We start from the raw sequence: 23,518 nt of genomic DNA on the forward strand, positions 1-23,518 counted from the left end.
GGGATCATTTATTATCTCAGTAAACATATGGAATTGAACACAGTATCGGTATATATGACGGTATATATGTAGAACCCCATGTTCAAGGATTCACCCAGGTTTGTACCAATGAACTACAGGGGGTAGTCAAATGTGGAAATACCTCATGGAAAAGGGGTTTAACTTTGAGGTAACTAAAACACTGTAATGAATGCAGCTGCAGTGGTGAGTCATATAAGGTTGTTTGCCAATTTGTGCAGCATGTGTCATTTTAAAGACTTGACAATTAACGTCAGTTTGAAAAGCATCATGAGCCAACCAACAGTTCCAGCCAAAAAAGGCACCCGAATTGCAGGTGCATCAGTCAGTCAAAAAAAAAAAAAAAAAGCAAAATTATTTATAAATTATTTAATGTGTTAAAGGGAACAGCCAGTTGTAAGTTGAAGGAGAACAGTGTGAACACCGTCCTGAACTGACCCGCATGCACACAGTATGCACAAAGTAACGTCACACGCAGCACCCTGTCGTACGGAAGTTAACATGGCAGGCTAATGCACCGCGACCCGGCACGGCCCTGGTGGTTCCCGGGGCGGCTTGGGAGGGGGCAGTGGCACGGGGATTTTTTTTGTTAGCTTCAATAAGGAAGTTAAGTCAAATATAATCACAATGTGTGCAAATTGCGCCTTATCGCTCCCTCAGAGGCCCACACATGCACGCTGGCTTGCACACACACACGCACACACACACACACACACACACACACACACACACACACACACACACACACACACACACACACACACACACACACACACACACACACACACACACACACACACACACACACACACACACACACCACAAATGTCCCCATAGGAAAGCTTAAATACTCAAGCCAATAGCTTTTAAGGCCGAGATCAATGTTTTTAGATCCAGTGCTATTCATAAAACGCAGCGAGCGTGGGTGCCCCCTCGCCGGGTTGGTCTATTTATCTGTCCATTATTTATTTTCCCTCCCCACTGCTTAACGCTGTGGCCATGGTGCGGGTGCCGCGGCGGGGAATTCCGCCCCCGAAGTCGGGGGCAGAATTCCAACTTTAGTCTCCAAACAGAGTTTTTTTTTCGGTACGTGGTCCGGTACGTGGTCCGGTACGTGACAATGAAAAGGTTGACATGAAAGTCACATTAAATGACTGCTCAGACTGAGGTCGTATTGCATCCTGTATCCGATTTAGGACCACATTATGAAAGTGGCCCAAATCTGAACTGAAAAGATCAAATTCCACGTGATTTGTCCTGTTCAGACTGTCATGAAAAAAAAACAATAATCTCAGAGTCACAAACAGTATGAGCAAAAAAATCAGATTTGGGCCACTTTGGCCTGCAGTGTGAACACAGCCAAAATGTATTACTATAATAATAATAATAATAATAATAATTATAATAATAATAATATATATTTTTTATTACTACATGTTGTAACCTTCACAAAACTGGAATAATGGTAGGAGAGCTATTTGGAATCCAACGCCATTTCACAAAAATGCATAACCTGCTTTACAGCAGGTTATGCATTGGAGTAGGAAGCCTGGGCCCCTGAGCAAATGGAAAAAGTAGAATGGTCATCCTTCACTCTATTTCCTACAGTATGTCTGGATGGGCTCATGTTTGGAGTAAGCAAAAACTAAGCATGGCTTCAAGTCAAAATGTCTGTTGCTAACTGGCAGCCATCTCGTAGGAGCCGTTGGCATCCACAGTGGCTGGAATATGGGATGATGTTGCCATATTCCAGGACGATAATGCCCTTAAACACAAGGCTTAACAATTCCAAAGTGGTTTGATAAACACCAGGATGCACTCAACCACCCACAGTTGCCTCTACATTCACCTTCGGGAACATAACTGAACATTTATGGGAACTTGTGCAGGGAGCGATTGCAAAGCGGACCTCCACCCCCTCCATCCCTCAAAGAACACGGTGGTTTTTGATGTTGATAGGATGATATGCCACCACACACATTGCAAGACCTGTAGGACAGCATTCCAAGAAGGAATGCATCTGTTCTGAATGCAAAGAGTGGATCTTGATATTAATATATTGCTAGGTGTTTGCTGTATGTGGTTACATATAGTACATTAGACTCCAACCGCAGCTTTCCAAATAAACCCACGTTGAGTATTTCAAATGTGTCACAGGAACATTTTTGGTCATATCAGTATCATTAAATCTAACGACCAAATGATGTAACATCTCAATTTCATGACTATACAATAACTCTGAGAGAAGATAATATCCAATTAGCACCCAGCCACATCAGGGGTCATGTTGAGGGGACCATATGTGAGGTGTGTGTGTGTGCCGGTGGTGGTTGACAGCTGGGTGGGTGAGTGGGGGGGGCGACGACATGGAGCCCCACAGGGCCACGCTTACCTCCCTGTTGTCGGCCACGATGATCAGCTCCACATACTTGGTGGTAGTCTGGGCGTGCCGCTTATACTGCAGCGAGGGAAGAGGGGGAGGGGAGGTAAGAATTAAGGCACAATTACACGCTGGACGTTACAAAGAGGAGGAAGAACGAAGGAGGAAATGCGGGGGGCGGGGGTGGAACGGAGTGATAAGGCGAGAGAAAGGGGCGGTAGCGGTCGGATCTGCCGGCGGGGAGGAGAGAATGTGGGAGAGGAGGGCGATGGGGCGACGCATTAAGCTTTCTAGAGAGGGCGGCCTAAATATAGCAGGTGGCCACTCAATAGGGCTTCACACCTGATCCGCACTCGGTGCGAGCAACGGCAGATATGAACAAGTGGCGCGCAGCGACGCACCGCGCTACCTGTCCGACTCAATGAGATTAACCAAGGTTACACCCTGCAGGTGCTCCGCGGGAAGCGGCTCATTAACACTTTTGGGCAACGCCATCTACAGTACACATTTATTGTATTGCTGCGCAAAGAAGAATAACACAAAAGCAAAAAAAGGCAAGCAGTGTCTCCTCAGCCCACGTCAGACATTGATGTATGTGACAGCAACTTGGTGTGGGTGAAAGCATGGCGATGACATTCATTTGGGGCTCGTCCAGAGCGGCTTCACCCTCCCTGCTGCGGAACAGATGCCGCTCCTGCGGTGAGTGCGAGCATCGGCTCGGGTCGTCACTTCAGCGGCACATCGAGCCAAGGTGTCTTTTCCCACTGGCGCTCACAGTAACACATAGACACGCACACACACGCACACACACACACACACACACACACACACACACACACGTACACACACACACACACACACACACACACACACACACACACACACACACACACACACACACACACACACACACACACACACACGTACGCACACATCCTCCTCCGCGCACAAACACATTCTCGAGCCTCCATTATCCTGCTGGCTAAGTGTTTTGTGCTCACACCATGGCTCCCGTTCAACCTGAGCCCTTTTATCTACGCTAGCCTGGCAGCCTGGATCCCGCGCACCCTTATCTGCCTCCTCCACAGGTAAACAGACAACCGCGCTCGAAAGGCACCCCGCGGCGATAACAGTCACCCGGAGGCCGCCCAGGAGGACGTCCGCGCTCCAAAGTCAATTAACTTAAGAGGCGGAGGCGCGAGTGAGCCGTCGCGATCATTTCCATAGAAACCTGGAGCCGGGGCGAGGGGGGGGGGGGCCCTCACTCAAGGATCACTCTTTCTGCCAATCGCGCTGAGTGGAGAAATCAGATGCTGTTATCAGGGGTTGGTCTTCACTGGCTCGGCAGATGGTAGACCGCCGTGCACTTGTCTTTGAAAAGATTCATTCCTTATTCTCAGTTGTGTCGTGAGGAGCCGAGGGGGAGGGGGAGAAAGAGAGAGAGAGAGAGAGAGAGAGAGAGAGAGAAAGAGAGATATACTAGAGAGAGGGAGATAGAGAGAGGCTGATCTACCGTGGAGTGTACACGCAATCTTCTTAAATCTGAATGGACAGGTCCAGCTGAAGGCGCTACGAAGGGGCCTGAAATACGATTCCATGTGCTGACAAAAACGTTGGCACTTAAAAGGCCACAGCACTTTCAGATTTCTGCACGCTAATGGACAACCGGCGGACCGGGCGGGAAGAATGGGGGAAATAATTCACACGGCCCCGTCTCGTTTGAAAGAAAATATACCAGGGCGCTTACGACTATCTACCTTTGCGAAATGACCTTTGTGAAGAGGGTCAAGGGGAGTGATATTTCTTCTTCTCCTTACTCGCTGTTGTGACGCAGCAGGTATCCGGCTGAAGGACGGCAAGTGGAAAAAGTGCTGGCCAGGCTTGCGGTGCCGAAGGGAATCAAGACTTTTAACTCTCGGCGCCATTAAAAGAGAAGTCTCATCATGTCCTACCTGGGCTTCAATCTCCAACCCCATAACTTTTCCAACCTGAGCTGTCGTCTCCAACCAAAATTTAAATGAAACGCTTCACTATAGTGCTCTGTCGCTCTCGCATGGCATGACTGGCTCGCCTGAAATGTCAAGAAGAAGGGGAGTGTAAACACTACACCGGGATATCAAACTCATTTAAGGTCAGGGGCTGGATTGGACTCAATGTGAGTGCATGTGGGCAGGATGACATTTTTAATGACGTGGTTTGAGGATGATCACTGCAGCCTACTCGGAAGCTCTTCTGGCCTAATAAAATTGCTATTAAAATACGAAAAAATTTAATAAAACCTGCATTTTTTGTATTTGGCTTAAGATTTGGCTTCATCGTGCGTCCCTTTCTGCTATACAAAAAAATACACACAGCAAAATGACAACCAGCGCAAAGTAGGACAGCTTTACCCTGTTGCCGAAAGTCCTGAAGGGGCCGCTGCCGGCCTGGCTCAGGTTGCGCCCAGTGGGATGGGATACATTCAAGTGGTGTCCACAGCTGCCGGGCGGGAGGCTGAGGTGCTGGGCTCTGTAGATCCAGTGAGTCCCGTCGAGGTGGTCGGCGGAAGGTTCTAGCACAAAGGATTTGTCTTGGAGAGATATGAAGCCTCTGGGGGGACAACACGGAACGCAGTTAATGCGTGTGACGAACGAGTTGAACCGAAAGATGTCAGCTGTCAGACAGTCAGCGTCTCTCATTATCACTTGGACTATTTTAATGATTATATGAATGACTGATTATCAGACAAACATATCATATAACAAATATTGTATGTTTGCCTGTGATAATAATTGTCTACAACAGATTGGTGATCGAGACAAAGTTCCTTTTTCACGATAAAGTCAAATGTAATGTCGTCGATGCACTATTCTTTAAATATCTTTTTGTGTGAATTAAAGCAGAAGTGATCCAATCGTTTGTGAGAGTGTAATCACCTGAAAGTAACTGTTCTTTACTTCAGGAGGCAGACCGCTGGTAAAGAGACATTACGGTTTATGGCATCAATAACTTCCTCATGTTAAAAAGAGTGCGCTTGGAAGAGTTTCTGATTCATGGGCCAAGTTAATGCTTCATGTTCACAATCATTGGAAGTGGCAGAAGTCTTCTTCTTTATGAGTAGAAAAACGTTTGTGCCCGCTTCCTGGCCGCAGCAATCAATTTTTTTTTAATCCTTTGCCGTTAATAACGGCAAAACGAGTGACAAGGAAAGTCGTCGCGAAGATGACCATCCATGATTTAAATCAGCTTTATGTCATTGCGGTGTGGGGGGTGGCGTGGTTTCAGCAGCCACACCTGTCTTGGGTCTAGGTAATTGGGCCCAGGATCAGGGGTGGCTGTACGTCTGTGGCTCGTAAGAGCAATCAACGAGCAACAGGTGAAACCCACATCCCCACACACAGAGAGAGCTGTTGTCATGACAATGTTCCATCTGCTCCATGCTTGTACCACCGTGCCCACTCTCTACAATACACTGGTGTGTTTGCAACATCTCTGCCTGTGTCTCTGTATCCTGTGCCAAAGGCCAGTCGTTCGCCGTGTGGCAGGCGGATCTGCCACAGTCATACTTTATAGTTTAAATTAGTAGTTTAAAAACCCTGCGAAAAAAACCCCAACACTTTTATTTCTGTGTTAACATAAGATTTCTCCCCTAAATCCTGTAAGCTATTGTGCAAAAATATATATAGCTTATATCAAAATATATAAGAAAAAAATAACATACAATACATTCAGCTGACGGGGCTCCTGTTTTCCCCATGCGGACCATTTTGCATGCTCAAAAAGCAGCCTGGATGACCAAAAGTTTACCCTAAGTCTGGCCAGTTATTTGGATGGACTCGAGACAAGAGACTTTAGCAACATGCCGCAACTTTCACATACAAGTTAACTTACATTATCCACCCCCAAAGCACTAGCGTTGCCAAACCAAACCAAGAGCAATTTGTCTTGGTGTGCGTGCCAAGGGATGTAGCTCTTCACAAATGAGTTTTTTGTATTTGTATATCTAGAGACAGGTTGCAAAGGAACCAAATACATTTAAAAAAAAAAGACCAAGGACGAGAACAAGGGCAGCCTGGATAATTCCTTGGAGGGCGCACACGTTTGTCTGGTTTGTGAAAAAAAATTCTGCTGTTGTCTACCGATATTACCGCAATAATTACTCCTGCTTGACAACTGCAAACAGCTCTTTCCCAGCACTGAAACTCTTCATTTAGCTCAAGGCCGACTGCACAGTCTGCTGCTTTTCTTCATATTCTATATGTGTCATGTTGGCTTAATAACGTGTGGAAATTCATTATTCACGTTATTTCTATAAGTATGCTATTTCTTCATCCGTTCGTTGAAACCACAAGAGCTGGAGGAGTATTTGAAGACCCAAAGGCTTCCCAGATAACTAGGCCTTCGCTTTGGGCTTCCTGGCTGCCTCTCACACACTGAGCACTGAAGCATGGGAGAGCATTAGACCGACAGTAATGTCATCCGCGGCATGAGTGTTAGTGATGAACATATACCTTTAATGTGCGCATAAAAGGCGGAAGGAAGCCAAGGCTTTGGATTCGGATACACTTACCTGACGCCCGCACAGGTACTGAGGCTGACATCCGAGTTGGCGTGACCCTCAACTTCGCCGTGGTAGTAGCAGTTAACCTGAGGGGGAACGGAGCCAAAAAGGGCCTTTGGGCTCAGTGATTTTAGTGTGTTTAGGTTTAAATAAAGTTCAACAACGCCGGCCCTGACTGATAACTGTGAAATATGAGCAAATAGACGCTTGGAGAATAGCCTCTTTTGCAGAGAGAAGCAACCGTTCTCACTCATCATCGCAGTCCAGCTACGGCTCAAGTCTATGAGTTTCTTATTTCCGGGTGTAATTTATGCCTGCTGGTTTACTCCCATGTACCGGCTCTCACGTACCACCTGCCAAGCTGTTCGTGGGAGTGAAAATAGTCAAATTAAGCCTGTGTTTTTTCAGACAAAGCCTGTAAGTCTGTAAGAGTACAGGGTGCAAGTGTCTAGTTGAAAACTGCCAATTTGCCACAAAACACAGGTATGAGCAAATGCCGCCCCGTACAGAAAAAATACACAAGGTTTCCCTCCTACTGGCCTTGTTCAAACTGGCAAACCTTCAGCAACTTGGCTTATTTGAGCACTTTGGCTTCTATGCCGGTGGTACAGGGTACTAAGTTAATCTTGCACAGAATATCTATATTTATTTTATTGAAATACTTATTCTGCCATACAACTATTTCCCGATCAACCTTTCTTCGAGTGGTAATCAATAAGAGGGAGTTTTTTGTTGGGTCGATTACGCTGCAAACCCGGCAATTCTGCTCCAAACTGCAATGTTAATCAAGCATCCGGGTTTACCGTCGTCTTCGCTCTAAGACGTTGAGATTATTTTCTTGAAAGTTTGCCTGCTTCTGACTGATTGATTTGTTGTTTGTTTTTTTTCTTGGTCAACTGAGGCGGCGGGGATGTTTTTTCAGTCAAGGGTGCTGCTCTTTTTTCGTTCTTCTTGGGAAAGGCGGACCCCAACACCAACAATTGAAACAGCATATATAGGAGCACACGCCACAACACAAATACATTGAATGGCTGTTTCTTATCAAGGGCCAGCTAAAAAAAGAATCAAATATGGGATATATTTAACAAAATAATCTGACGGATTACCACTTTAAATTAATTACATGCTCGTTTAAGGCTCGTACATTGATAACACTGCATTTATTTCTTCTCATAAAAACGTTCCCCCTTTTGAAACTAATTTTCACTGAGAAAATTTCCGAAAGGACCTAAATCCGTAATGGCGAAATCCATTTGGACTCCTGCCATATGTGCGCTTTCTAGATCTGAGAGAAAGGACGGTCTGTTCAATGAAGGCAAAAAAAAAAAAAAAAAAAAAAGAAGAGGCCATTACACCAACTATGATTTTTTTGTGTCGTGGGGCAGAGTGAAACTGGATTTAGTGCAGCGAGTTAATGCTACCACCTCATGTTTCTTTGATGAGATCATGACTGTGATGCATCGATATTAGGGATATGAATAGACTTTTTATCTTTTTTTTTTGCAGGCCTTTCTGCAAAAACTGATGAGAAAGGAATGTGCTTCCTTTGACGTAGCCCGAAATAAGAAAGATTAATATCTAATACCTGGATTACCCGAGGTGTGATTATCACATTGTTGATGGTAACTACGCATTATTATTCCAACCTAAATCCTTCTGTGCCGGGGAGCATTAACTCATCCTGGATGGCTTTCTCTCTCCCTTCGTTGGGAGCAACGCATCGTCTAATAAGAAGACTCCAACCCAGGAGGGAAGGAAATAAAGCAGACAAGTGAATGGTGGAGGAGTGACTCATGACCAAGTCACTCCCGGCAATGCCTTGTCTCTAACACACGACTGAACCCCGGAGATCCCTCCCCCAGAGCCAATATATCAGTCCCCTCCCTGCCGACTGGGGCAAATAAATGAACAATGGAACGATGGAGCAGGCTTCCAGTAAAGGCCGCCCCGTGATGAAAGTCTTCCCAGTCATAATGGCACAGTGGGAACGTTATGGGATGACCATTTAGGCCTAGGCTAAAAGAATCTATTGCGGTTAAATCAGTTAAAGTCACCTAATCGTCCGTTCAGCCAGCCATTAATCTAATCTCTAATCCTTCCCATCCTCTCTCCACCTTCTCCCCCCAATGTCCTGCATTGCGTACATTCACCGTGGACTCCCCCCTCCGCTCCGACCCGGCCCAAAACAACTCCCTCATTGTCTTCTCGCTCTGGAATGGCAGCGATTTTGCTGAGTTGGCCGCGCTCTGGCAGAGACGGTCCAGCTCCATCCCACGGCGGTCTCCGCACCACGGCCGGGGTTGGAAAATAGTGTTCGCTTCACAGTATGGCCGGACATCGCCGAAGCACACGCGTCCCCCCCCCCCCCCCCCCCCCTTGTTGTTGGTGTCGCTTTTAAGTAGGCCAGGCGTTTTGTACACGGATTTCTCTAATTATGCTTTCTGGGTATCTGGAGCGAAATGAGACATCTAATTGCCTCCCAAATTGCATATGACCGAATCCCTGGAACTGTGTGAGCAGGTGGGAGATTTGAGCCACAGCATGGGAATGATACATCACAAAACAGTTACGGCACTGCAGCCACCTGCAACTCATTTATTACAACATAACAATGTGAGTTTTATGTTGCCTGACAGGATTGCCTCTTCTCAGAACGTCTAATGATGAATGAGTGGGCCAAGGATGTATGGAACCCCATAGCTCTGGCTGTCTCCTGAACACCCCCCCTCCCTCGGCCCAGGCATGCATAAAGTATTATTTTATCTTATCTTGAAAACGATAAAATACAGCTAGTTTGCTATGATTGAACGTCTCCGGAGTTTGCCTAAAAGCATTTCACTACATGCTGTATGGTGCAATATGTATGTGACCAATGAATCTTTTGAATCGTCGGAATGCATCGCCTCCTCAATAGCGTCGGGGAATTTGCAATGGAGACAAAAAAAAATAAAAATGTGAATTCGAAAAAAAGGTCTCAAGAGAGGAAATTTAAGTTTCATAATGTGCAACTGCCTGCAATGCACATAGTTGTGGTTGGGCATTTTAAAGGGCCGGACAACAAAACAAGACTTTTCTGAGTGTTTTTTGAGCTGTATGCATTATAAAAGACCGGCGTCGTTTCCTAACACGTCAGCGTGCGCTCCCTGGCCCGAGCATGACGATAGTTTCATCAAATATGAATCTGCCGGTGCGGGAAGTTAAGAGCTAAAATAGGCCCACTCACCTACACCGGATGCTTTACGGACGAAGTTGGTCTAGCTGCTACGTCTTTTTTTTTTTATTTCCCCTCACTAGACTAAAATAGAAGCACCGTAAAGAAGAACCCCGCGGCCCCCCGTCCGTCCCCCAGCCGCCATGACCAGAGGTTCAGCGCGAGGCCAGCTTTCATATATTATGCTGACGAGTTGAGAAAAGAGGAAAACACATTTCCGCTTCCTCCTTTTAATTACCTCGTTCCGACCGCGTTGGGTTTTCGGAAAAGCAGCAACTAGAAAGCATTTCATGGAGCTACAAAACGTACCGTGAAGTTGTCAGAGCCGGTGACCGCGCTGCCGTCCTCCAGGTAATGAGTTTCGCTGTAGCGACTGGCGAACAGGCCCCTGGAACGGAGGAACAGAGACGAGAGGAGCTCAGAAAGCAGGGTTGGGGTCTTCACTCAAAAGAAGTTGTGTATTACACATTACTCGAAAAAAAAAGTCATATCTTCATCGATTACTCCCTGTCGAAAGTCAATACACTGCTCAGAAATACCCCTTTCCCAACACAACGAAAACACAGTAACACCCGTTAACATCTGGCGGCAAAGGAAAAAACCTTCCCAGCTTTCCAAGTTTTACAGTTTTATGTCGTTCTTTGTTTTAAGTTGCCGTCTCCTCGACAGCGTGGTTCCCCCATCACACGACGCGCCCCTTTTCCGGTTGGTGTTGGTGACGTCGAACGCGACGCTCCAGAAATAAAACACAGCATTTCTCCTGGCGACGGGAAAGGTGTCAATCGCCTGTTTGGGTGTGAAAACGGCATCACATTACTTTTTGCGTGACTCCGCCGCATTGCCTGAGATGCAGTAACTGCCACACAGTTAACGTTGTGCCTTCCTGTTTCCCAGCATGCATTGTGTTCAGACTTTGGGAGTTAGGTATTTGAAAGCTCTGTTGTTGAGTGTCTGTATGTGCTGGAAGTGTCTGGTTTATAACTGCCCCGAGCGCGAGGCGGCGCCTTGCCGTTTCATTTCTGGCATTTTGGCCAAAATTGATCCGCAGTACAAGTCAGATGCAAAATTCAAAGTCCGGCAATTTCTTATTGACGCAGCTCACTCGGTGTAAAGGCAACGTTTTTATTGGTATTCATGTGCAGCTTGTTTTCATCGAATCTTGCAACGAGGGAGAATAATAACACACTGTGACTCCGTTAAACGGTTGAGGAAGTTCCTCTGTGATAAAATGCTGAGCAGGACATAGCCCCCCACCCCCGTGTCTGCATGGAACGGGCCGACAGACCAGCTCCTTTTTGGAGCTTCTGTGGGTATAACCGGCGCGAGCAGCGATTCCTCGTCGGCATAAACAGGCTGTGATGGAGTAGCGTGCGGCCACGTTCGGCCGTTTGGCGCTCTTCTCCGTTTACTGCTTCCTGCTTCCTCACCCGTGGTTTCTGAGAATACTGCCACAGAGAATGTGGCAGCTTTAAAAGCCCGGCGCCCTCTGTGCGGGCGGCGTTATAACCCGGCCTTTAGACGTGGCCTCTCAGCTCGGTCAGCCACTAAAGAGACATATTAGTTACATACAGTATAGAACTTATGGGATTACGCAAGTAAGGAGTAACAAAGGAATTGCTTAATTAGTACGTGTAATATGATGACTGAGTTTAGGAACAATACCGCGTTACATTGCTCGTCAAAGACAAATGTGATGAGAGTACAGAGTTACTCCGTAAACGCCGGAGCAGTAGGCGTTACCGTCGGTAACGTCATCCAAACAATATCAACCGCGGCACCTCAAAGCCGCCCGGCGACCGCCTCCGACCCACGAGTCGGGTGAATAGTTCTGCCGGGCGGGACATGATGGAGCACCTCGCGCTGAGGAGAGCTCAAATTGAATTGAACAGCCGTAGGTGACACACAATGAAGAATGAAAGCAGCTTCCCCGCCAGCGACCGTGACGTATTCTATTAAACCACGTACGCGCTGAATGCACACACCATGAAGAGCCGTTCCGTATCCTCCAGAACCCATGCCGCAGACCCTTTTCCAGTAATTAGATTAGACAGCGCAGACAACAGCCAAAAAAAAAAAAAAAAGAACCGATGTAAATAATAGCCTGTTTTTTGTTTTTTTTTGGGGGGAGGGGGGGGGATTGGGAAATTAATCATATGGAATGAAAAATAAAAGGGTCTTATTTTTAGCCACGGGCCGGAATCAATTCCACCATGAAGCGAATGCGAGGAGGCCGAGCGATCCCTTTGGAGCCGACGCACGTCCACAAAATATGACAAATGGAGGCGGGCGGCGCTTCCGCTGCGAAAGCGAAACGATTCAAGTTTACCATCGGAGATGCCTTTTGTCCCTTGACCCCGTGCAAAGGTTAGCGCACGCGCGTGCGCGCGTGCGTGCGTGTGTGTGTGTGTGTGCAGACTCCAGAGCGCTGTGTGGAGAGTCGATAGACAAGGCAGTTATCGGGGACGTTTAACAGTGGGGGAGTTCCAGCCATGAGATGAGATTAGAGAAACAATGAGGATGCTCCCCCCAAAAGCCCCCCCCCCCCACTGCTGGGTTGATTATTAAAGCATGTGTTTCACTATGTGTGTTTATGTAGGAACGCAATGTGTGGTGGAGGGCGGAGGGGGAGCAACGCACGCATATGTGCGTATGCGGACGCGGACGCTCTGGCAGATGGTTTTCGCTGGTGGTAATCCACAGCAGGAGAAGGAACCTCTGCGGGGCGGCAGCTGGAATCTCTTACTGACCTCAGCGCCAGCAACTCAGCTGGGAGCGTCAGCTGTAACAACCGAGGGGGGAGGGGGGGGGGGGCGGTGGGGACGGGGGGGCGGTTTATTTTGTTTGGGACCTGTCAGTGCAGGAGAGACACACAACGCCCCCGCCTCTCGCAGAACCCCAGAACCCCAGAACGCAGCCAAAGTCCTGGTAATAATCATCGGATCAAAGCGAGGCCACGGGGAGCGGAATGCCAAATAAAATGATGTGTTTCTGCCGGCTTAATTAGGTCTGCGCTCTGGGTCGGGCAGCGCCGCGCTCAACATCTGCCCGAAAAAAAGGAACACCAACGCGCAGCGGTGGAGTCGGTCTGCGAGGGGGAACGCTTGTCGGGTATCCGATGTGTGCGTTTTTTTTGCGTTTTCCGCCTGCCGCTGATGCGTCTGATGCCGACGGATCTTCGGGGGGGTTACAACTACGGCTGGGCGACGCCTGCCGCGATCAAAGATCCCCACATTTTTTGACAAAGAGCTTGATATGGATAATTTCACGATATTTTTTGGGGTGTGGCTATTGGTGCTTTCGTCAGATATTCGGACACCAGAAATTGCCTGAAAAACATTATTTTAACTACATTATGATATTACAATACCCAAAACCACAGACGATACCCAGTCTCTTATCGCGATACCAAATATTATATCGATACATCGCCCGGCCGCAGTCACAACAAGGAACAGCCGGATGAACAATGTTCCTCTGAGCTGCGGCTCTCACTCATCCAAACACCTAAACACATATAGAAATACCCATAAACACTCCGAGACGAATTAGTGCTGAGGTCACCCGGGAAAACGCCCAAAAGCGAGTTCAAACACCATCACCACCACCACCACCACCACCACCAGGAGCCCCTGCGCATGGTTGGCTTTAACCGCAGCAGCGGTTCTCCGTGCACGGCACGTAGCGGCCTCGCTGTTTATCAGTCAGCGGGGAGTTAATGAGCCTCACACCAGGGAGGGAGGTGCTCAAGATTTAAAAGGCATTACTCCGCAGGTCTGGCCTCCACAGGGCGCCACCTGATTGACAGCAAGATGGCAAGCGGAAGGAAAAAGAAGTTAGCCAACTCGTCTCCCCCTCCAAAGTCGACGGCGGCTGCCACGGGGGGGGGCCGAGCGAGGAGCAAACAGAACGTCCATCAGACTGGAAACCCGTAGCTGGAAAGGAGAAACGTGCGATAGGTGTCAGCTGATGGGCTGCTCCAGTACTGATGTTTACACCATGTCAAACGTTCCGGGAGGGAAACACAAAACAACTTTAATAAGAAAAAGACAAGGGAGCAAAGGAGACAATGATGTCATTGCGACTGGAAAAGGCTTTCTGATCCGGTCAGTTGCAAAATACCAGATCTTTTTTTTCTATAATGAGTTCCTGCGCGATCGTAAGATTTGAGCTGAGGATGAAAACAGCCGCGTTTCAGCGAAGCTTGCCGTAACTCGCTGTAACGCAACATAACTAATTGGGGGGCGCGGTCAAGGTTATAGGTTGTCCTGTCTTTCAGCGGGGATCGCGTGGCGCAGGACGCAAGAAAAAACGGCCTGCGGACCAGACCGCGACCGAGCAGAAACAGAGACGCCGATCGTTCCGTTTATTTTATGTTCCCTGGTTTGCCAGCGAGCCTTTTTGTTATGATTATTAATAAAACTCACGTCATGTCGGCGCCTCGCTGCCAGAAAAACTCCCCGTCTCCCTCCCTCAACCCGTACCTGTGGGTAGAGACTCCCACACTAATCATGTTGGATTTTTTTGGCAGGATCTCCGTCCATAACACCCGGATCTACAAAATGGTTTATCTTAATCGGGCGCGATGACAAGGGGCTATAAATGTCGGCGTTTGTCATTTCAGAACTTTGCCTTTTTGGAAAGGCTGTTTTCATGATCATCAATCACAATCCCCCCCCCCCCCCCCCCTTCTATACGTTGGCCGTACCGCTCGATGGCGCGCGTACGACAATGGGACAAAGCGCCCGTGATGAAAAGCGGCGAGAGACGAATATCGATCGCACCTGTTGCGATCGATATTCGTGTCAGCGCTCGATCAATCGGGGACAAAAGAGAAGGTATAATTCACGGCAAGAGGGGCCTCGACTGTCAAAGCCTGGACGGAGCAGTTCAGACGTGGAGGGGTGGGGGCGGGGAAGGGTGGGGGTCCCTTTCAAATGGTAATGAAGCCGTCCGGGACAGACCCCGTTTCATGTCGTTGTCAGCCGTTATCCAGACGGCACAACCCAGCTGCATGTTGTCGGTACGGCGAAGGGGCACGAGCGATACGACTGATTAAGGAGTGACAGGACGTCAACGCACGCTTCCAAGTCGCAGTTATACGCAGCGCTGAGGAGGGAGAGGGGGGGGGGGGGGACACGCTGTCTTAGCAGGGGAACTGTGCCTTCGAAACGCCTCGAAAACCGTTTGATCAGTACAGTATATAACCTGATGTGGAATTTATTATACCGTATGACTCCGGGCCAAGGGAACAGGGTGAAGAGGAGAGAGGGAGAGAGAGAGGGGGGGGAGGGGGGGAGCAAGAGCGAGAGCGAGAGAGAGAGAGAGGGGGAGAGGGAGAGCGCTGATATAGTGAGGAATAAATGTCTGAAAATGAGCTGACTCCCACTTTAAAGCCATACTTAAAGAAAGAAAAGACAAGAACAAAAAAAAAAAAAAGAAAAAGAAAAAAAAGAAAAGAAAAATAATTGCGTGGAAAATTTGGGCGGTGGGAGTGCCTTTCACCTCCGCGAGCTCGCCGGGGTGATTGTGGAGGGAAAACGAACGGCTTACTGCGTCGATGTCAGACCTGAAAGTGAAGGTGAAAATTGGCCGGGTTAAAAGCTTGGACACCTGACATTTATCTGGTCTTTATAATAGTCCTATATTTGGGGATTATATATAATAGTCCATTTATTTAACTATTACAAATGATTGGGGTTACGTTCCCAAGCCCCTAAAGACGCCCCAAATTCATGTTTTTGTCTTAATGTAAAAATCATGTCCACTTGGAAGCGTGGTGACGGAGAAGTGGATGAGTTATAAAAAATTTAACTTTATTAAAGGATTTATGGCCCGCTCGGTATATATAGTTACCTCAGTATAAACAACTTTCAATAAATATTTTAGCGCCCCTCCTTAAAGCTGAACAAGCGATTTGGGATATAAAATATCATGAAAACATACCACGTTTGTTTTTTTTTGACACTGGGGGGGGGGGTGTCGGGGAGGGAGATTTATCGTCACCCAGGGGGAGTCCTTTTAACGCTCCTATCGCTATCGGTGGAGGCGGAACTTCTCGCAGTGCACCTTTAAACAAACTGGTTTGACCGGTGCGTTGACGCCGCCGTCCTCCTGAACCCCGCTGGAATTCACACTGAATCAATAGCCAGTGATTTCTCACTTACGTGCTCCGATATGTCTCATTAACTCAGACGACAACCTAATTAGGGGGTTGGGGATAACCCCCCTGGGTTAACTATGATAAATGAGAAGCTGCTCGTCGGGTCTCCGAGGAGCAGGAACGCCCTCAAAACCTTTGCGCTCTAATTGAAAGACATTTAGAGCAGATGTAAATAGAAATTTTCAACGGCAAATGACATCATAGGAAAAAAAAAGGGAGCAGGACTTATTTCGTAAAGTCCATTTAATACGTTCAGGTTTCGACAGGGACTCTCATGTAGCGCTAATAAAGTCCCTTTGCTTTCATGTGGTGAATGGCGAGGATCCAGTTTTTGCTTGATTGAAAAAAGTGGGATCATATGTATGAGTAAGCTTCATAAGCACCGCCCCCTGTTGCCCCCGGACTCGAAGTTTGACATAAAACAAATTTTTTTTTTCTTCTTCTTTCTCTGCACATGGGAAGGGGGCCGTCTCCCAGCCTGACTGACGTCAGCCATTGCTGCCGGCTGGTGCCAAGTCGGACTCAAAAGCTTAATGCAATACCCTGTCCTCGCTGGTGTGTCACGGACCGACCTGTTAGGAGACGCGAGTTCAATACAATGTGGCAGCGAGGAGCGAGGTGGACGGAGCAAGAGCAAACAGGGCGAGGCGGGCGGCTGACGGACCCCATTTGCATGTGCTGCGCGGCTCCGCAAGGGAGGAGTCACGAAAGCCCTCTCGAGTGGCCGTCGCCGTCGGTTCCGCTGTAGATGTTGCGGGCCCGGTGTTCTCCTGGCGGCGCGGTGCGTCGCGTCGGAAACCGAGGCTTGCGTTGACGTTGGCGGAAGGGGTTTGTCCGCGGCCTCAGCTCGGCGGTCGCCGCCTCATTAGGATTCCCGGCACCTGGCTAGCATTCACGGGTGGTTAATTGGTCAGTGAGATGGTCAAACAGAATAGCCATTAGCAGCGGTGGCACACAATTACCGCGGTGACTGTCACCTAGAGATTGATGTGTTAAGCCCGGGCATGCCCTATAAAATCAATAAAGTGCCAGTGCTGTGTAATGTCTACGTGATGGATGACTCCACGGGATCCCAATTATAGAGGCTGGATGATGGATACTTCCGCAACAATGGACGGACTAACTTGAATTCGGAGAAAAATGCAACACTAATCCGCGGTGAAGTCTGCTGACAGTGACGCCGAATGGAGAGAGAGAGCGAGAGAGAGAGAGAGAGAGAGAGAGAGGACGTAAGGACAGAGGTCAACGGCCATGGAGACCCCATCTGGCGGTCTTACGGCTGAGTTACGGAGGACGCCCGGGAACGGGAGCGCACTACTTAAGTATCCGTGTGCGGCGACCTCGCCCACGTCTCCGCGATTGCCGCGGCTGACAGGTCATCTGGCTGAGTGACAAATGCACACGCGGCTCTGCCCTCCGGCTTGACGAGCACCTCGAAAACCTTGGCAATTGGCCGTTGTTTTTCCGGACACGCCGCGGAGTGAGTCAAAGAAGAAAACGGCCCCGTTTGGCGCGGCTACTCATCACTCGGTTGGTTTTACAACTCGTTTTGAGATGGAAACGGTGTTATTCGCTGTATTTTGGAAGAGGGACAAAGAAAACCTAACAGAAAAAAACCCCAAACATTCTTTGGAGGAAAAACAGGCAGACTTTTACACATTCATACACACATATGTGTACGTATCTCATCCAACCAATCTTTCATTTGTAGCCTGTCGTCATTTGTCAGCATGTAACATGGAGCCACATCTGGCTCTCGTGGGTTTGAAATACTCCACTCCTATAGCGTCTGTCACCCAGCGGCATGTGTGCACGCTGCACAGGACAGGATCTATGACATAGACCTTTCTGCAAATCACCATCGTAAACACACTCGCAGGTCACGACAGGGCCTCTCTCTCATTTTCCCTGAGCAGAAAAAGACTAATGGTGGCTTTATTGCTCATGATGTCACCCTTCCCCACCGGCGATGGAAAGCATTACATACTGCGCACTCAAATCAAATCAAATCAAATCAAATCAAATCAAATCAAGTCAGATGGAATCTAAGGTGGTTTTCATTGTCGCCGTGCGAAATCGAAATAATCTCAGATCTCAGACCCTGGACTGTCCAGAACCTCGCAATTTGGAGCAGGAAAAAAACAGGACTGCAATTAGTCCATTTTTTTAAGCAATTGATCAAAAATATGATGTAGAGAAATGTTAAACAAACAATAAACAGAGAAAATTAATGGCAGGCTGTGCAAGTGTGCAAGCTGCTGTGGAGTTCCTCACTTTTATGACACAGCCGATTGACAGTGTTATCTGAAACTAATTATGCAGCGGACCGAGGCGGTGGACTCCCAAATCGCCTTTGTTGCTGTGGATCACTGGAGGGGAGATCCTTCATCCTCCTTTCTTCTCCTATTCGCCCCTGGGGCCTCTGCTCCTCCGTGTCTGTCAGTACGCTTATGCTCCGACTCCCCATTCCCCTAAGGACGGGCTGAGGTTTTTGTTATGTACTTATGTGTGTGTGCGTGTGTGCGTGTGTGTGTGTGTGTGTGTGTGTGTGTGTGTGTGTGTGTGTGTGTGTGTGAGAATGTGAAGGTATGCTGGTACTGCTGCATGCGCTCTTTCCACCACGTGAATTACGGTGGTGAGTCTGTCATCCTGTGCCCTTGCCTGAGGAGGCACGATTGCAGGTGCTGTACACGAATTGCATGTTTGCGCATGTATGCGTGTGTGTGTGTGTGTGTGTGTGTGTGTGTGTGTGTGTGTGTGTGTGTGTGTGAAGGCATGACTGTATTTCCATGTGGCAAACATGAATTGCACTGTGTGCACAATGTGTCTGTGTGTATCCCCGCCCCAGAGGATCACAGCCTATAGATCATGAAAAAAACTTCTGTTCTTTAAAGTTATCAGAAACCACCTCTATCCGTCTGATGTCCTCCTCCTGTCCTCATCTTTATTCAAACAGTGCCCAGTGCAAGTCACAATGTTTAAAATTGAAGAAATACAGTAATGGAGCAGGAGGACTGGAATTTGAGGAGAAAAAAACCCAAAACATTATTTTTATTTATGCTTTTTACCCTATGGCAATATCAATTTATGTAGGATGTCTGCAGCTGAAAACATTTCATTTATATTCCTTTTTATGGTTGTGGGCATTAGCGTTACCTTTCCCCAAAGAGATTTTTCTCACATATAAACTTATATCCAGCCTGAACTCAATCAATGTTAATCAATGTATGCGTCTGCTTTCCACATTTCTATTTTGATTACTTTAATCCGGTGTACGGCTCGGGAGAGGGGGTTGAAGGCGAGTACTTTCATTTTCAGTGGGCTCCATGCTCGTTTGAGAACTTTAAGGTTTCCCATTCGCTGCAATGAATTGGCCCGCAGCCCAGAGCACATGCATCTATATTCACAGCAACCTCACACCTGAACTAATGAGGGACTTGGGAACTTCAAACAATCAAGTCCATCATTCTTTTTCGCAAGGTAAATGCACACATTAAAAAAAAGCGGCGTTTCAATTAATCAAACCTGTCTGAGCCCGGCGTTCGTCTTGCATTTTGCTGCCTCTCTCCCCGGCGCTCACGCCCCGAGGGAAAATCTAATAATTAAGAATAGAATACAAATGTACCTCCTCGCTCTCTCCTTTCCCTTTCACCCGGCGTGATTGTGCTGCAGTTATTGAGAGAGGTGCATTGTCCTCTATCTTCCGAGCGAAAGTCAAAAATAAGCCTTATTTGAAGCATTAGAAGGGGTTTTTGACCGAACCCTAAACGGCTGTTGCTCTGGGGGATGACAGTGAGGACTGACAGGTGACAATGTGGAGGGAATTCTGAAAGCACAGAGGAGACACGTTTGTCTGCAAGGTCAGAGAGATGGAGGAGATGGAGCAACAACGGCCTCATAATTTAATTAGAAATCAGTATGTAATGACATGCGCCAGGCTGCAGTTTCTGAACGGTTTTCCAACCGTCGGATCTCTTGTCTGAAAAGGGAATGCACATCCCGATTTATTGAAGGAAAACCGGTATTCTTTTCACCTAGACCTTGTTTTTCTGAATCTTTTGAATTGATACGGTACAGAGAGCTTCAGCTGACTGCCATGCACTCGACTGCAGTATGCAGTACAATGGGAGAACCTGGTACCGAGTATTGCAACAAAAGTCGGCCAAAGCTTTGCTCTCAATGCTGGATCAATTTGAAAGATTCTGATGCCATCACCCAAAGATGGAAAACTAAGGCTTTGTTTAAAAAAAAAAACCTTTGTTTCCGTTGTAAGTAGACCCTGTTCATTCTGTCTGAGCAGATCCATCAGTGCCATGTACTATGTATGTATGTGTTTGCTCGGAAAAGCACCGTATGAAATCATGAAAGAATAGAATCTATCGTCTCTTTTCATGATGAGCTCACACACCATATCAGAGCGCCTGGCAATTCACCCTGTGGTGCCTTTTGCAACTTCCCTTAATAACATTCCGTGAGATGATCGATCATCCCAGGCCTGTTGAACCCCCACCAGAAAGAGTATCAGTCTCCTGTTTGGTCCCACATTGCTACGGATGCGCCGAGGAAGTGAAACATTATCGGCTTTCTCTAAGTGATCGTTTGTCAGCGTTGCCTCGTATATCAACAGCTGCACATGAAACGGACAGCTGCAGCCGATCCATTTTCTCCCATTGCCCAGGCATCACGCATTGAGAAAAAGGTGGACGTGGTCAATGTGGAACCACAAACATCATTTTGTTATTTTATAAAGCAGTTTGACAAAGTACTTATAAGAACATCTAGTGCCAACAAGTGCGCATTGACCTCGTTTTGAGCCCACAGTACACCCTGTGGTGTACTGTGGGCTTGGTGTTATCATATAATCAATACAAAATCCATGGAAGACGAACATACTTTGGAAGGTTGTAGTTTCAAAACTTTCTTTTGCAATCAAGCCCCATTTTCTCGGTTTTATTACAGAAACCAAATTTAGCACAGGCCACCTGTCTCTTGTTAACCGCCATAAGCTGTATTAAGATCAAGTTTCAAAGTTTTATTTGTCAATGCACAACTTTGCAAACACTGAAATGCTTGAACACAGTGCAAAAATATAAATGTGGTAGTGGGGAGTGATTTTGGTGCCATTTGCAGGTGGGGAGAGCCAGCACTGGCAACCGGAAGGGGACGCAGCTGCAGGAGATTGGGGTAATTAACAGTCTTGAAAAGCTGCTGTGGTGTCAGCTCTCTCTCGCTCGCTCTCTCTATCGTTTGTCCGTCCACAAGGCCCCACATTGGGCGCCACTACTGTAAACTGTAACAAGTCTCTCGTCATTGGAGGGTGAGAGATGTACCAGGAGGCAGGTGGAACAGGAAACCCGCCGTTGCAGGGCGTTTATTTTACAAAGAATATAACTGGTCTTTTCAGACCAATGGAAAAGTGCTTTTCAAGACTCTTTTAATCACCACAATCTCCTGCAGCTGCGTCCCCTTCAGGTTGCCAGTGCTGGCTCTCCCCGCTTGCAGATGGTGCCATAACCACTCCCCAATACCACGATAAATGGTAGCAAATACGAATGGAATGTATGTATCGTCTATCAAATCCTGGCGCCTGTATGGAGATACGTATTCATTCTACAGATTCTTGCCAAATAGACATCCCTCGACCCCAGTGACCGCAACAGATGTCACCTCCTCACTTATAAGCCCTGTCGATGACCTTGCACAATTCTGCCATATCCTCAACCCAAGCCTTCACCCATCCACTCCACTGCCTCTCCATCAGGTCATGGCAGTTGCTATTGTTGTTGGAGCGCCACTCCTCTGAGGAGGCTGTCAGTGCTCCGTCCCCAGGGCTGGAGTGATTAGGTGAAAGTGAGGACAAAGATGGAGGCGGGGTAATAAATGGACACTGCCCTGTCCCTTACACAGGAAAAAAAGTGAAACTGCTGACAGAACATATAAGGAGGGGAAGACAAATGAAAGGGTGTGAAAAAGAAGGCAGAGATGGAATGCCAAAGAGAGGAAAATTGGTACAAATTGACACAGAGGAGGTGGAAACCAAGAGAAAGAGAGAGCTGTGTGCCTGGCAGAGGAGGGGAGCGGGAGGAGGGCAAAGAGCCTCCAGTCCAGTCGCCCACCATACCTCCATTGTTTTTCTGTCTGTCGATCTTTCAGCCACGTAAACCCCAACGAGGGGAGGGAGTTGGCCACGCCATTCTGTTTCTGTATGGAGGCCTTAGTAGACGCTGAGCCAGGGGTCAATTTCCTCTTCTAACTTTGGGGCGAGTTCAATTTTTATCTCATTGGAGAGAGGCATCTCAACAGGTCGACCTGTGCTTTGGGGCTTCCACTCACTGTCGATTTTAAGTCTTGAAATCTCGAAATAAGAAAGAAAAAAAAGAAAAAATAACAAGCAAAAACGTCACGTTCACCACACAGCAGGGGTTCCTCCACGGAGATGCAGTTTTTGTCGGAAGTGAGAAAGCTGTCACTGTACGTTTTTTTTTTTTCCCCAGTATGTTTTTCCTGCAGCGCTATCCAACTGGAGCGGATGCTGTTTGGGCTTCCCGTCCAGCGTTCATTTTTCACCAGGCCGTCGCTCTCGGGGGTAAAGGAAAGGAAAAATCTCACAGATCAGCGGAAAAAAAAAAGAGGGGGTTGACTTGGACCTCAAAAAAAATACAAATAAAAAAAATAAAAAATAAAAAATAACCCCTTCTTCAGTGTCCGTCTGACGGATGAACGCTCTCCGGCCGCGGTCTCCCCACTCAGTCAGTGGCCTTGTGCGTGGAGGAGTACCGGTCACGCCAAGGTCACTCGGACTGTGAGAACAGAACTGACAGGACGGAGAACGGGGAGAACAAACCTTTCCCTCCTGTCCGGTTGGCCGCGTTGACTCACACACACACACAAACTCCAACCAGTCTGTCTGTCTGTCATCCGTGGGAGGGTAGAGCGGCCAGGACAGGGAGTCTGGATTAATTTTCTCACTGGGGTAGTTCAACACTTAGTGTGTGTGTGTGTGTGTGTGTGTGGGTGTGTGTGTGTGTGTGTGTGTGCGCGTGCGTGCGTGTGTGTGTATGGTGTGTGTGGGGGAGGTTGTTCCCTCTGGCACCCCTCTGGCTTAAGAAAATTAGATTTGACTTTGATGAATGAGGGACGAATGTTTACTTAAAGAGAACGGCGAGAGAGAGATAGAAACAATACCGCAAAGAGAGAACGACAGCGAGG

The 23,518-nt window shown here is 47.8% G+C and overlaps 1 protein-coding gene across 1 annotated transcript in view; it reads right to left on the reverse strand.

Moving 5' to 3' along the window:
- adam12a (ADAM metallopeptidase domain 12a) overlaps nucleotides 1-23,518 on the reverse strand; it is a 78,112-nt gene that overhangs the window by 29,019 nt on the left and 25,575 nt on the right. The window contains exons 4-7 of the mRNA XM_080021263.1: nucleotides 10,459-10,537; nucleotides 6,948-7,024; nucleotides 4,789-4,987; nucleotides 2,411-2,476 (exon numbers count right to left, since the gene is read on the reverse strand). Coding sequence (XP_079877389.1) covers nucleotides 2,411-2,476; nucleotides 4,789-4,987; nucleotides 6,948-7,024; nucleotides 10,459-10,537 — 421 coding nt within the window. The remainder of the gene's footprint in view (nucleotides 1-2,410; nucleotides 2,477-4,788; nucleotides 4,988-6,947; nucleotides 7,025-10,458; nucleotides 10,538-23,518) is intronic.

Source organism: Zeus faber (genome assembly GCF_960531495.2).
Source record: "Zeus faber genome assembly, chromosome: 20".
In the NCBI taxonomy this organism is placed as follows: Eukaryota; Metazoa; Chordata; class Actinopteri; order Zeiformes; family Zeidae; genus Zeus; species Zeus faber.